The sequence below is a fragment of the Zingiber officinale genome, chromosome 3B (genome assembly GCF_018446385.1).
Source record: "Zingiber officinale cultivar Zhangliang chromosome 3B, Zo_v1.1, whole genome shotgun sequence".
NCBI classification, from domain to species: domain Eukaryota; kingdom Viridiplantae; phylum Streptophyta; class Magnoliopsida; order Zingiberales; family Zingiberaceae; genus Zingiber; species Zingiber officinale.
The window spans coordinates 129,002,543-129,016,093 of NC_055991.1; the positions used below are offsets into that span (position 1 = coordinate 129,002,543).

Below are 13,551 nucleotides of genomic sequence, written 5' to 3' on the forward strand. Positions count from 1 at the left end.
GTGCACACGCCGACAATCCAACAGAGAATTAGTGACCAAAGACCAAAGACCAAGGAAGGGAATCCCTGGCAAGGCCCTCCGACACTCAAGTTAATATGGTCTTGGACAGAGGAATCAAACACAGAGAGGTGCTCGTGTGAGAATAGAGCTCAAATGATGTAAATTATGTATCTTGCCAATGGAGAGGACCCTTTTTTATACTACCTCTCATAACCTCCGTGATCATAAGGTGGCATCATGTATAGGAGTTTATTAGTTTGTTGTGTAATGAGTATTCGAGGAATCTTTCATCTACCCACAGATGTACCTTTTTTGTAGCTTTGGGCTTAAACCTTTGATGAAGCCATTATAAGAGTATGGCGTCATAAATGGTTGCTCAATAGAAAACAAGATAGCTTCCGAAGGATGTCCCAAAGGAATATTCCCCGACAACTCTACCAAGTTGTTAAAATATTGTCTGCTGAATATATCTCGGTCAGCTAACAAGGCTGACTATCCTTATGGTTATCCTTGCATTGAGTTGCTCTGTTATGTATTGAATGCTATCATAAATCCGGTCAAAGATTCATATGATACGTTAAACATGCTAGAAATCTGCTTAGGTAATCCTCTGATAAATTGTGTGTACTGAAGATCCATTCAACAATAAGTATGCAACTAAGTTTCCTAATTCAGGTTGTCCTTATGACCGACTTTACATGAAGAACTTTATGAGGTTAACCGCCTTGAATCCAATCAACCTTTTATTCGTTCGAACATATACGGAAAGATTTGGGTCAGACGTACACGGAGAGATTTATGATGCTGACTACTTTAGGCCCGGCCGGCCTTTCATCCGGTCGGGCACACCTAGAGCTTTATGATCCTGAGTGCTTTAGGCCCTGCCAATCTTTCATCTAGTCGGGCGCACATAGAGATTTATGATATTAAGTACTTTAGGGTCGACCGATCTTTCATCCGGTCGAGTGCACATAGAGATTTATGATATTGAGTGTTTTAGGCCCAACCGACCTTTCATCCGATCCTACGCACATAGATATTTATGATATTAAGTGTTTTAGGCCTGGCCGAATTTCATCTGACCGATCGACCCTTTCCCACACGGCTTGTTATTTGATTAAGCTAGACCCAAGAGCCTTAATACCATATCTCCCACGAAGCTAACTGGGAAGTATACTCTTATCCTGATTTTAACTGTCACATCGTCCTGACTTTAACTACATGTCACCTTAACTTTGATTATCATGTTATTTTCTGAGTCCACTTATTACACACCATAACATTGAGAAATATAGCATTCAGTGGCAACATAAATTTCACAACGCTCAAGTTGTCCAACACACATAATTCAAGTTTAAAAATCAAAGAGGACAAGGTTCGTCAAGCTACTATATGCTTCCCCATGGATTGCTACATTTGGCACAATGGCTTTTGATCCGATTTTCAATAGTTTTGGCTATGAAGATTGTTTTGCCAAGTCAATGGCACTTATGCATGTGCCCATCATGGACTTTGTCCCTAGGCCATAAACGTTGTTTGCTTGGTAACCAATACCATCGGCTACGTTGATTATTACACTTCCACTTGACATAGGCCATCCAATGTTCATGATGCGGTAGGTCAGAGACACGTATATTTGTCGGATGAAAATTTTCCTTCAAAAGAGGAGGATATGTTTTTTTATTGGAAATGGCATAAAATTGAAATCAAGCTTTCATTGTGCATAATTAAGATCATTTATAGATGAAATAGACCCATGCAGGTAGGGCTCGATGAAAACAAACATGGAAATCTCCCATCAAATATAATAGTCATCCTTGTGACCAAACAATTTGTTGCCCACATTTAAGGTCATAACTATTTTAAACAGGCTCATCGGACCTTTCGGTCACGCGTACAGCGTGCTGTGTACGCCTGAGACTGAGCCTGTGCCTGTGCCTGTGCCTGGGCACGCTCATCCTCCTCCAAATATATATACTGCACCTGCAAGCTTCGGCCATTGTTGCTCAATTCTTCCCCCATTTCAAAACAAAATCAGGCTAATTAATCGCGTTCGATGGGCTCCGAGGTGGATGGCTTCAGCGACTACCTGGTGCTGAGGCCCGACAAGGCCGGAGTTTCTGATCTCCTCCGGCTCCTGCTCTCGCCCAGAGTCTCCGACAACCAGTCGGTCGACTGCCCCATTGACACCGAGATCGACCAGGCAAAGCGCAGGTGGGCCGTCTTCGTCTCTCTTCTCTTGCAGAAGATCCTCCTCTTCTCCAGGAGGCCAATAGCCAGGATGGGACTGGCGATCGAGTTCTGGCTAAACCTTCTCATGGTCAACAATGGCTTGCTCTGTCTCTTGTGGAATCTCCTCACAGGCCAGTATACTAATTAATTAATTAAACGAATGATATAATTATGAGCAAATCTGCAGTATATTTTTAGAAGTTTTTCTTGGATTTTAGTTTACAACCCGTTTCTGATCAAAATTAAGCCATTTAATTGGATGGAATGCTATTCGACTCAGATTGATTCCTAATAGTTAAGATGAACATTTTTTTTCCTATCAATTAGCAGTGACATTATATTATATGTAATTGTTATTGTTGTATGACAGTTCATGTTCAGTGCATCGTTAATTATTTCCCTATTTTTTATAACCCTCGTGTTCTCAGAATTTAATTAATTATACGAGTCAGCTAGCTGCTAGGTCGATTGTTCTTATCACGTTTGCTTAGCAATAGTTATTATATAATAAAACTGGTGTATTTATTATATCTTGATCATAACTCTGTTTTTCTTTCCTCCTTGAAATTAGCAGCAGTTTACATTAATTTCGAATAAAAATTGGCTTATTTGTTTTTATTTCAGACTTAAAGGGGAAAAAAATAGTCAAATTAAACGGAAATAGCTAGACAAAATTAGTTATTTCTCCCCCAAAAAAACGAAAATAAACCCTGAAACAAACACAAACTACACTCGATGAACGTTGTCAAGTGCCTGGAGAATGGACACTTTTGCAACATAGGGAATAAATAAAAATATCGATTAGTGAGCCAATTAAACAGATAAGCATCCAATATAAGGGTACTTAATCGTTAATAAAAGAAATTGACACCCTTGACTATAAAGAGGTTTGTAGCTAACATGATCATATAAACTTATAAAAAAAATTAAGTGAAGGAAGAAGTTGGATTGAAGTGCACTGCAAGTGGTTACAAGTTTCTTCTAAGATAGATAGGAGAATCAGCCGTAACATGCCTGACAGTAAGGTTACTCTATATAATGTCTAGGATACCTTGTCATTCTATATAATGAATCAATGTAGTTGGTTGTGCTACAACACAAGGTTGTGGTGAATGCTCTTTCTGTTGGCCTCCTTGTGGCCAAAAACTTGAAACTATTTGATATTGAATTATTTGGATTCAATTTCCACATATATTTAGCTTCTAAATCGCATTAATATTGTCTTTTTCCTAGGGAAATTGGTTTTTCCGGAAAAGAAGTCATCCAGTTATAGATCATGTATTGGACTCATTGACACGAGAGTTGAACTGGACAAGAGCATCAGACCAAGCGATGACAAGTATTTGTCAGCACTATCCATAATGGCCGCAAAATTAGCTTATGAAAATGAACTCTCCATCAGAAGCATAGTCCGAAATAATTGGGAAGTAAGTCCTACACACGTTATAATGATAAGATGAAATTGATTATCTCGTCACAGTTAGTGCTTACATCTTTGAATGATTCGATATTAATGCAGAAGGAATTTTTGGGATTCTACAACTGTTGGAACGGTAAGACTCTGAGATTTCCTTACAAAACAATGAGTTTTTTTGTTTGGAGCATTAGAACTTATTGAATGCGATGGCAGACTTTGAAAAACAGTACAGCACACAAGCATTCATGTTCAGCGACAAAACCGCCGATGGCGCCGAGCTTATTGTGATTTCCTTTCGAGGAACCGAGCCATTCGACGCTGCTCAATGGTCCACCGACGTTGATTTCTCATGGTATGAGATTCCAAACGTCGGCAAGGTCCATCGTGGCTTCATGAAGGCGTTGGGCCTGCAATCGAAGCTTGGGTGGCCTGTGGACCTGAACCAGAGCGACGAAACACGGCCCTACGCGTACTACGTCATGAGGGAGAAGCTTAAGCAGGTGTTGCGGAGCAGGGCCGAGGCAAAGTTCTCGGTCACCGGCCACAGCCTTGGCGGAGCACTCGCGATACTGTTTACGGGCATCTTGGCGCTGCACGAGGAGGAGTGGCTGCTGGAAAGGCTAGAGGGAGTGTACACCTTTGGGCAGCCGCGGGTGGGAGATGAGAAGTTTGGGGAGTTCATGATGCAACGCTTGAATGAGCCCAAGAACAGGTACTTCAGGTATGTCTACTGCAACGACATTGTGCCACGGGTGCCCTACGATGACTCTGCTCTCTTGTTTAAGCACTTCGGGACGTGCATCTACTTCAACAGCCTCTACAGAGGAAAGGTAATGTAATTGGATCGCTGAATTTACCTAAACGTCACGAACAATTCATGATTTGTGGGTGTATGCGCGCTTGACGCAGGAGATGGAGGAGGAACCCAACAAGAACTATTTCTCTGTGTTGGAGGTGATTCCCAAGTACCTGAATGCGTTGTGGGAGCTTCAACGAAGCTTCCTGATTGGGTACATTGAAGGGCCAGAATTCAAGGAAGGGTGGTTCTTGAGGTTCATTAGATTGTTTGCGCTGGTGATTCCTGGCTTGCCGCCGCACTCCCCTCAAGATTATGACAACTGCACGAGATTGGGAACTATGGCAGTTGCTGTGGATGCGACTTCAGAGTAATTAGATTCAGCGAGTAGTTAAAGGATTCCTTTTCAAATGAATCGTATGGGATTCACGTATGAACTAGTAATAATGAGTTTTTTTATTTGGTAAACTTGTTACGTGAAACTTGAGACGCATTAATTAATTTTTCTTTGTTTACCCATAAAAAAGATGGTCGTTGATTTAGTAATGATGATCGTCCACAAAAGATTGATGTTTTTATTTATACTTTTCTAGAGTTTTGTTAGTTTATTGAATTTACAGATGACTGTATGCTGTCATATTGCTACTTCTCATAATTGTAGAAGACAAATGCAATTGCAAAGCAAGAGAAATGTCTTTGACCAGGCTCCCTTCTCATGATGAGGTGGGTCCCGTAGTTTGTTTCTTCAAATTATTTGAAGAAAAATGGGATTAAGTTTCACCGAACAATCCAATTGTTTTGTTATTCTCTCTCCGTATTTTGAGAATCATTTAAAAAAACTCTTTTGTTTTGTATTCTGAAAAAATTTCAACATCTAGATATATCCATTATCATATGGCTAGCATGGCAGAGCGTAGAAATAGGTTACCGTGTTAATGGAAAAGAGGAAGTATAGGAGGAAGAAAAAGAAAGGGAACAGAATCTGCGTTCCCTTCTGGATTAATTTCTCTCATTTGGATCGAACTTGAATGATAGAAGTTGCGTAAGTGCAACAAAGACGTGTATCCCTTTGAGACATCAAATCAAAAAACTGTAATACAATGTATTATTTGCTATGACTGCTGTGAATGAACTATGGCCAGTGAGAATAACCCGATATCATCACACAGCTTGTAGGATTGGCTGTTCTCCGTTGGTATGTGTTTTTGGCAGTGCCTTTGTTACCTTCACCCTAAGAGTAACCTGAAGAAACATATAAAAAAGCGTATATATTTTTATACTGCAATAAAATAGATATGAGAACATAAATCAAAATTTTCTTCATATTCGTTAACTAATATTTTGATATATGTTATAATAAGAATTAAACAAATATTATCTTATATTGGTGAAATAATGCTCTACTTTAAAAGGTAAACAATATAGTAGAATATGAATTTAACTAGCAGCTTTTGTAAATGCTAATTAATGTTGATTCTAATGAACATGGGCATACACGTACAGCTGCGAATCTAAAATATGCTAAGTGGAAAAGATCAACAACCTTTTTATCATTGCCGAGCTCAATGACATCAAATGGGTGTATACGTACAGGAAAATTAGGAGGCACACGATACCGTCTCCATTCTTTACTGCATTTGAAAGGGAAAATAGTTAATTCTTCTTTCTAACAAAAGCAATAAAATGAGTCATTTTTTTGTCTCACTTACTCAGTAATCCAGGTGCCATATTGACTACGCAAATCAGTCAAAAAGAAGACATTGTCTTTGCAAGTTATACGTACATGTTCCTCAGCTACCTGCAAGAAGTTATTAACTCGTCAAACGAAACCACTAGGTCATAAATAATTCTCTAAAGTCTAACCTATACTTCTAAACTCCCTTCATCAGTCCACAATTCACTGTGTAAGGTGTCACAGATTTATCTAGATTGATGTTACACGGTTCAAATTGTTCAATAATAAAGTCACTAGAAATCCAAAACAGGACATGATCATTTTTCATGGTCTCAATATAAGGAGGATAGCATCCAGTTCTTGTTCAGAAAGCAAGATTGATGAGAGCCTCATCTCAGGAATTTCTTGTAGACACCTGATATTGCAAAGCTTTCTCGACACCTTTGGATATGCTTTGCATTAACATTTCATCATAAGAGAAGAGTGTAAATGGCAACAAATGTAGATTGGAGCCTTTCTTCATAGGTTAAGATTCTGGGACAAATGATCTCCTAATCAAATCTAATAATTAAGTTGGTAAAGTCCTTATATTTTCAAGGTCCTGGGTTAAAATCCCACATTCGTTGAAATGGAGTTTGCTTCCAGATACATTATCAAAAAAAAATAGTGACAAGAAAACCATAAAAATATATGACACCATCCATGAACTTTTGCAATTGATTGAACTAAATTGATAAAATAATTTTTCCAGATGCTATGGGCAACCCCTACCTTATTCATTATGTTCCTAAGCTAGTCCTAAACGACACTTTGTGGAGGATCAGAGTAAGGTAGTCCGATGCATGAAGCTCCAGCCAATGCGGGTCTATTGTACGTAGCCTTAATATGCTTTTGCAAGAGATTATTTCCGAAACTTGAATATGTGACCTCTAGGTCACACAACATCAGCTTTACCGTTATACCAAGGATCAAAGTAATTGCTCTATAATTAAAAAGCTTTAAAAAAGCACTGTGAACTAATCAATTTGAGAACAAAATTATTCCTGTAAAATGTTTTTAACCTTGTGCTTCTAGAATGTAAAACTTTCTAAGTTGTTGAGCATGCATTATTACATTTTAAACTGTAATATTTTAGCATATATGATGAAAAAATTCCATCGACAAACTAAAAAGAAAACAATAATTTGTTAATCAAGTGAAAGGATTTATTTTATTCTTATTGAGAGGAGCCAATTAATTTGCATACAACAATAACAACAGCTATGAATCCCAACTATTGTCAGATTATGAACTAAGCAATTGCACAATAATTTAAAGATGCGGCCAATTTTGATTAGAATTCACTGGCTAACCTGTGGTGAATTAATCACAATTGATCCCTTTTGTTTATCAGCAGGTGCCCGACTTCTGCCAATTTATATAATATTGTTATGATAACTTGGAAACAAGAATGAAGATTAATGAAAAATTACATAACAGAAATAATGAGTAAAAATTACCCAATTACTAATTGTCTATGCACATCTTTGACCAAATGGATAGGTTTTAATGTGTCACCGTCGCCAATTGATGTAGGGAAAAGATACCACCTAAATGTCACAACAAATAAGCCGTGTATGTCGGAAACAATTATAAATTTCAGTGATAACACAAGAATACATACTCTCCACCCATAGCTCTTTCCATTTCATCATCATCTTCAAACCATCTTTTTAACTGGTCACTTGCCTGCAAAAGTGATCATGTAATATATTGGGGTAGCACTTTCATACTCAAGCTGAACCTCGCAATTCAGAGATTTGCTCCATATCTCAATCTCTTCTACCTACCTTGTCCGACAAACGGCAGCTTAATGGTCTTCCAGCAAGTTTTGAGCTGCAAAAGCAACATAAACTTGAGAAAATTTCTAATCTTCACTATCGTTTTGCATTCGTTTTGAGTCACTCAAGATTAAATGTATACTAATATGGCGACCTAAAGTGTTTTAATCATGTTTCTATACTTTGAACCAATTATGGATACCAAAGAATTGGAAGGGAGATCTTCTTTCGAGATTCGAGAAAAAAAGGTTCTAGGAGATCTACTGTCGAGATTTGAGAAGCAAGGTTATGGATGAATTGTGCGCCTCTTTCTTAGGCATAGGGATAGTGTGCATCCTAACACTAGGAGTTAGGGCTTATTTTGAGTTTGACATGAAGAGAATGATGTGTTTGGTTACATTGTTATTTTGACATTGTGCCATGATGATTCTTCAGTGAGAGCCTTTGCTCCTAAACAAGGCTCATGTAAAATGTGTAAGGAAGTGAGATAGTGTTTGCCTAACTACTTCAAGACCATGAGTGGGACTTGTTTTTAGTCATGTGATGTAGGCGAGGTGCCATTCTATTGTTACAGCGTATAGTTGTCACTGAGTTGGTTGCATGTTCCTAAGGTTTTGCATATGTAGATGAGTGTTAATCATGCTTGAATACTCACAGTGCATGGTGCATACACTGCAAGGCTAGGTAACTGTAGAGGATGAGACATGTGCTAAACTCTGAGGTTAGTTGTTTTGAGCAAGTGTAACATGCTTAAGCATCAAGCCAGAGCAATTCATTATGCGCCATGACATCAGGGTGGATCTTAGTGTGGCAATAAGACCTTTAGTTATCAAAGTTCAGCAAAGGCAAAGCATGAATAATTTGATTGAACCATCATGGTGTGCTTATGGTATGGATAGGAATTGGAACACTGCAAACATGTTATTGGGAGATAGATATCAATATTGAAAGTGGATGATGCAATATCAAGGGTCATTAAATTTTGTGTTGGAGTTATTACATGATCAACAATCAAATTGGGGATATTTTAGAGCATGTATGCCTTATGACTATGCCTAATTATGGATCACAACTTTGATGAGTAACAGGGAATGTGGAGATTATGATATTTGCTAATACTCAACTTCTGACAACATGACCTTGGAGATGCTGGTGGTCTATGATAGTTGGATGCTAGCTAATCGGGGATCACATGGTTGGAGATACTACAGGTCTGCGATTGTTAGGCTATTGACTTTGATGAGAGACCAAAATTCTGGTTTACATTGAAACAAGCTTTGGGTCTATTTAGGTGATCCATCCAGCTTTTTTTATTGACCATGTGCCCATATATATAGGTGCATATAGAGATTCATGATAGAGTTTCATACTTGTATATGAATTAACTTGGGAGATGGTGTACTGCATTCCCTTTGTTCATTTATTATTTTTGTCCTTATTCTTGGGAGGCTCTCATACCAATAACAGTATTATTGAAAATCTTTAGTTTGTTCTCATCTATTGATTAGCCAAAGAGCTAGCATTAAACTAGTGTCATTGTTTTGAGAAATCACTACGATTAGGATTGGAGTTTTGCACAACACTCAGTTTTCTGTTGGTTTAATTCACACTTTGTACTTCATATGTAAGAGAGAAGTTTTGTTATAGACTTACTATAGTTTTACTAATTTACAGATTTTGTTACTATCATTATCGTGTTTGATGATATTGTGTGAGAACATATTGTGGTTGCTGTCTAGCATATTCACAGCACAGTTCATTAGCCAGGAACAAGGGCATGCTGATTTTAATTGTGTGCCAATCAAGAACTCACTCGACGCATGACAAACTTGTATCTGAGTCATCTGACTATAGATCTGGCATGTCATATTGTTATTCAGAATTTTTCGTTAAGCCAATCATATGTAGTGGTATATTGCCTAGAATAGAATACCCATTGAATTGATGTTTGTGGATGTATAGTCTAGAAAAATGGTCATAATTTTTGTTTTATGATTTTGTATTTTATCGAAAAGTTAGATATATAATAAAATTTCATTCTAAGTTCTAGGATATTGTTCTCCATAGGTGGGGGATGCTTATAGGTATAAAAGTCATTTTATTATGTAAATTGAAGACACAAGTGATAGTCTCAAAAAAACAAAAGATTCAAAATGGTGCACATTTGATTAATAATAGACAAAAGTAAGATGTCACAAATTTTACCTATTTCCTCCAAGAACCCAATCGAGCATTAGCGGCATTGCAAGTTTTATCAAAAATCTCCCACCAACCCTTCCGGGATGAGGAATCCGAAACTTGGTCAAAAACTACAAAACCAATTTTATTAATAAAAAAATACTTTGAAGAAAAAAAGGACAAAATAAGGGGAGATTGTTGTAGAATTCAAGGTTCAGTTTTTAGAATTGAGATAAATTGAGAGGCTACAAGTATGGGGTCCATACCGATAAGGGTCCTAATCCTACACCCAGGAAGGGCCTGTAAGTGGAGGCCATGTTTGCTGCCATTCGTGCCATTCCGTATATGACAGCAACTCGGAGTCTTCTTTCTTCCTCATAACTTAGAGCAACAACCAAACGAGTTAACTCATGCAAAGTAAAGTAACAAGTTTATCAATATGTCAAGAAGCACTGGTATTTTATGTGATACCGCACAAACTAAGGAAGTGTGAACAGATATATACCCAGGCTAAGAAAGAGAGAGTACGTAGTATATGCATCAATGAGAAGTAACTTTACAGTAATCAAATGCAACAGAATAAGTAAAGCATTTACAACATGTTGCAGCGTTAAGTTAATCCATATAATGTGCAATAAAATATACAAGTGCCTTTCCACTTACCGCTTTAGAGGAGATATGATATCCATTGGCTGCCCAGTTTTAACACTATGATTCCAGGATTTTTCAAGTTCTAGAGCAAGTTCATAACTATCCTACAAAATGATAGATTTTAGTCATTAAATTTAAGATCCATAAGAAATACATGACATGAACTTCCTATCTACACACAACAGATTATGAAAATTCTAGGACATTTTCATGTTCACATGCTAAAACTAATATCCATGGTGAAGTATCTTATCATCTTATGAAAGGACAAGACAGGCTACTGCATGATTAAAGTAAACAGAATGAAAAAGCACCTCAATGGCCATGCAACCACCTTGACCCATATTTGGTTGCATTGCATGGACTGAGTCACCAAGCAATGTCACACGACCTTTTCCCCAATTCATAATTGGTATTCGATCGTATATGTCACGACGAAGAATTGCTTCCTCATCGGTTGCTTCTAGTAAATCTATAACATTATCACACCAGCCACCAAATATTTTAAGAAGTCTTTTCCTTTTACCTGCAAAAGAAGATATGCAAGACTCTAAACATAGAGAGTAAATAAAATTCCTAATTTTTCTATTTATTCATTAACCACTCAAAATTCCATGTTAAACACTCTAGAATCCACACCCACGATTATGTGATTCAGATTTCACTTTTGAATTTGTCAATTTCATCTCAATTGATAACATGTGTTGTTATGTCACCTGCCATTTCCATTTGAAAACGGAAAATGAAAAATTAAATTTAGAATATCTACCATTTGGAACATCAGTTCCACCAGGAGGCTCATTGTGAAATGCATACCATTGCATCTTCCCAGCACCCACATCAGAAGAAACAAAATATTGTTTGTGCCCTAGAAATACCCGGTACCTTCATAAACAAAGATTAAACAAAAGCAGGAAACTAAAATTAGAAATTAGTGTTAATATTAAGGTCATAAAATCTTCAAAAGAAATAAGAAATATACCCAACGGTTTCAATATCTGGAGGAATAAAATCTGCAATACCAGTGTAGCAGGTATAGCCTGAATAAGATGCTTCTGTGAATCCAAATAGAACTTTACGTACCTGAAAATTATTTATCCAATCATGCTTATATCTTCATCTTATCAACCGTTAGATGAAATAAACTCAATAAGCAACTAACGTTTGACCATATTCCATCAGCTCCAACCAAAAGATCACCTTCATGTTGCTGCCCATTCTCAAGCACTACAGTTACCTGGTGACAAGTAGCATTCCTCTATATTATATCATTTATTAGAAATAGTTTCTCAAAAAAGATAATAACAATAGCTATGACTATGAGAACCCTCAAGCATTCATGAAGGTGAGTTTTGAACCCAAAACCTTGTGAACAAATTTGATAGGCCTTCGCAACTACTAACCATATTGAACAATCAGAATGGCAAATATGAAACAAAGTACAACCATTAATCGGAATGACAATCTACCTTGTCCCCATTATCTACGAAGTCTACAACATTGCTGTCATTTAGAATGAGGTCATCACCAAGAGCGCGAGCTAATATTTGTTGCAAAGTCATTCGACTGATAACTCTGGTAACTGGAAGCCCTCGTTCTGCTGCAGGAGTAAAAGTATCGAACTTGGTGTACCTGAATTTTAGCATATTGGACCAACACAATAAATATAAGCCAAGAAATTTGGGGCTCGTATGTTATAACGACTCAGTAGTTTATGAAGTTGACACAGATCAAAGTTGGAACCAAGAAAGGAAAGAAGAGGACGCACCAGCTCCCGGAGATTCCGTCCACCAACCCATTGATTCGATCCCCGGTGATGCAGCCAGCATTCATGACCTCCTCGGCGACGTCCATGTCGATGGCCTCCAGCGCCGCCAGAGCATTGCTCTGTATCTGGATTGGACCTCTGTACTGCCCCTCCCCTCGTATCGCGCTCACGTCCTTCTCGAACACCAACACCTCGAACCCTTTCCTCTTCGCCGCCAGCGCAAACACCAGCCCCCCGATCCCGCCGCCGGCTATCAGAATCCTCAGCTTACGCGGCGCAACCGACGGCTCCGATGCGGCAACGGAAACGGCACCGGGAGCGCCAGTTGCGGACGCCACCACGCTGGAGCTTCGCCTCCTGGACTTGCAACAGCAGCCACTGCTAGCGGAAGCCGAAGAGGCGTCGGAGAAGAAGCTGTGGGAGGAGTTCGGGTGGTGGATCTTGGGAAAGGGAAGCGGAGGAGAATGGAAAGGAGCACCGTATAGGAGCGCCATTGGCAACTGGAAATACACTAGAGGAGAAACTGATCTCAGGTGGGGGGTTGATTTTATTGGGAAGCTGTGGTGGTGGATCAGCGAGTGAGTGGGGTCAGCGAGTGAGTGGGGTGTGTTGATTGGGGAACGTGGCAGGTGGGTGCAGCGTGACAAACTGGGTGAAGTAACATTCTACTGCCACATGATTAGTTGTGGTCTAGTTCGTTTCGTCTCAGTGCTCGAGTGTTTGATGGGCTTCCTAATTCGTTTCAAATTTTATTTTATTTTGATAATTCAGTTATTTCGATTTTTACTATCCAATTAGTTTGAAAAACGAACGACTTAAGGGTAATTTTGCATGTAATCCCTATTGGTAAATAAATTTTTGCATGTAGTTTTTATTCATGAAAATTTTTGTTTTCACTCCCCAGTCAAACATCTTTTCCTAATTGCTCATGATATTTTTAGGTATAAAAAATCTAAAAATCAGTATAAATTCTCTTAAATTGAGTATATTAACTTAGAATCTAATATATTTTCT

General features: G+C 38.2%; 2 protein-coding genes across 2 annotated transcripts; one reads left to right on the forward strand and one right to left on the reverse strand.

Annotated features, from left to right (window-relative positions):
• The first annotated feature begins 1,875 nt into the window (after nucleotides 1-1,875).
• Nucleotides 1,876-4,991, forward strand: LOC121967694 (triacylglycerol lipase OBL1-like). The gene is made up of 5 exons (XM_042518078.1): nucleotides 1,876-2,363; nucleotides 3,466-3,659; nucleotides 3,752-3,785; nucleotides 3,863-4,479; nucleotides 4,559-4,991. The coding sequence occupies exons 1-5, from the start codon at nucleotides 2,057-2,059 to the stop codon at nucleotides 4,817-4,819; spliced, it is 1,413 nt and encodes a 470-aa protein (XP_042374012.1). The 5' UTR covers nucleotides 1,876-2,056; the 3' UTR covers nucleotides 4,820-4,991.
• Nucleotides 4,992-5,399: 408 nt separating this feature from the next.
• On the reverse strand, nucleotides 5,400-13,063 carry LOC121967695 (zeaxanthin epoxidase, chloroplastic-like). The gene is made up of 16 exons (XM_042518079.1): nucleotides 12,538-13,063; nucleotides 12,239-12,401; nucleotides 11,932-12,006; nucleotides 11,752-11,852; nucleotides 11,539-11,654; nucleotides 11,084-11,295; nucleotides 10,782-10,873; nucleotides 10,385-10,499; nucleotides 10,146-10,249; nucleotides 7,950-7,995; nucleotides 7,784-7,848; nucleotides 7,620-7,709; nucleotides 7,473-7,527; nucleotides 6,155-6,243; nucleotides 5,989-6,076; nucleotides 5,400-5,687 (listed from the first exon to the last, which is right to left on the reverse strand). Exons 1-16 carry the CDS (start codon nucleotides 13,029-13,031, stop codon nucleotides 5,607-5,609), a joined length of 1,986 nt encoding a protein of 661 aa, XP_042374013.1. The 5' UTR covers nucleotides 13,032-13,063; the 3' UTR covers nucleotides 5,400-5,606.
• Between the last annotated feature and the right edge of the window lie 488 nt (nucleotides 13,064-13,551).

What these genes read in the sequence shown, in the direction of transcription:
- LOC121967694 (XM_042518078.1), top strand. Translation starts at nt 2,057, where the DNA reads ATGGGCTCCGAGGTGGATGGCTTCAGCGACTACCTGGTGCTGAGGCCC. An exon ending in TAGTCCGAAATAATTGGGAA is followed by an intron (nt 3,660 to 3,751) that starts GTAAGTCCTACA and finishes ATATTAATGCAG; the next exon opens with AAGGAATTTTTGGGATTCTA. An exon ending in ACAGCCTCTACAGAGGAAAG is followed by an intron (nt 4,480 to 4,558) that starts GTAATGTAATTG and finishes CGCTTGACGCAG; the next exon opens with GAGATGGAGGAGGAACCCAA.
- LOC121967695 (XM_042518079.1), bottom strand. Translation starts at nt 13,031, where the DNA reads ATGGCGCTCCTATACGGTGCTCCTTTCCATTCTCCTCCGCTTCCCTTT. An exon ending in TGGAACTGATGTTCCAAATG is followed by an intron (nt 11,296 to 11,538) that starts GTAGATATTCTA and finishes CTTCTTTTGCAG; the next exon opens with GTAAAAGGAAAAGACTTCTT. An exon ending in TAGGATTAGGACCCTTATCG is followed by an intron (nt 10,250 to 10,384) that starts GTATGGACCCCA and finishes TTGGTTTTGTAG; the next exon opens with TTTTTGACCAAGTTTCGGAT.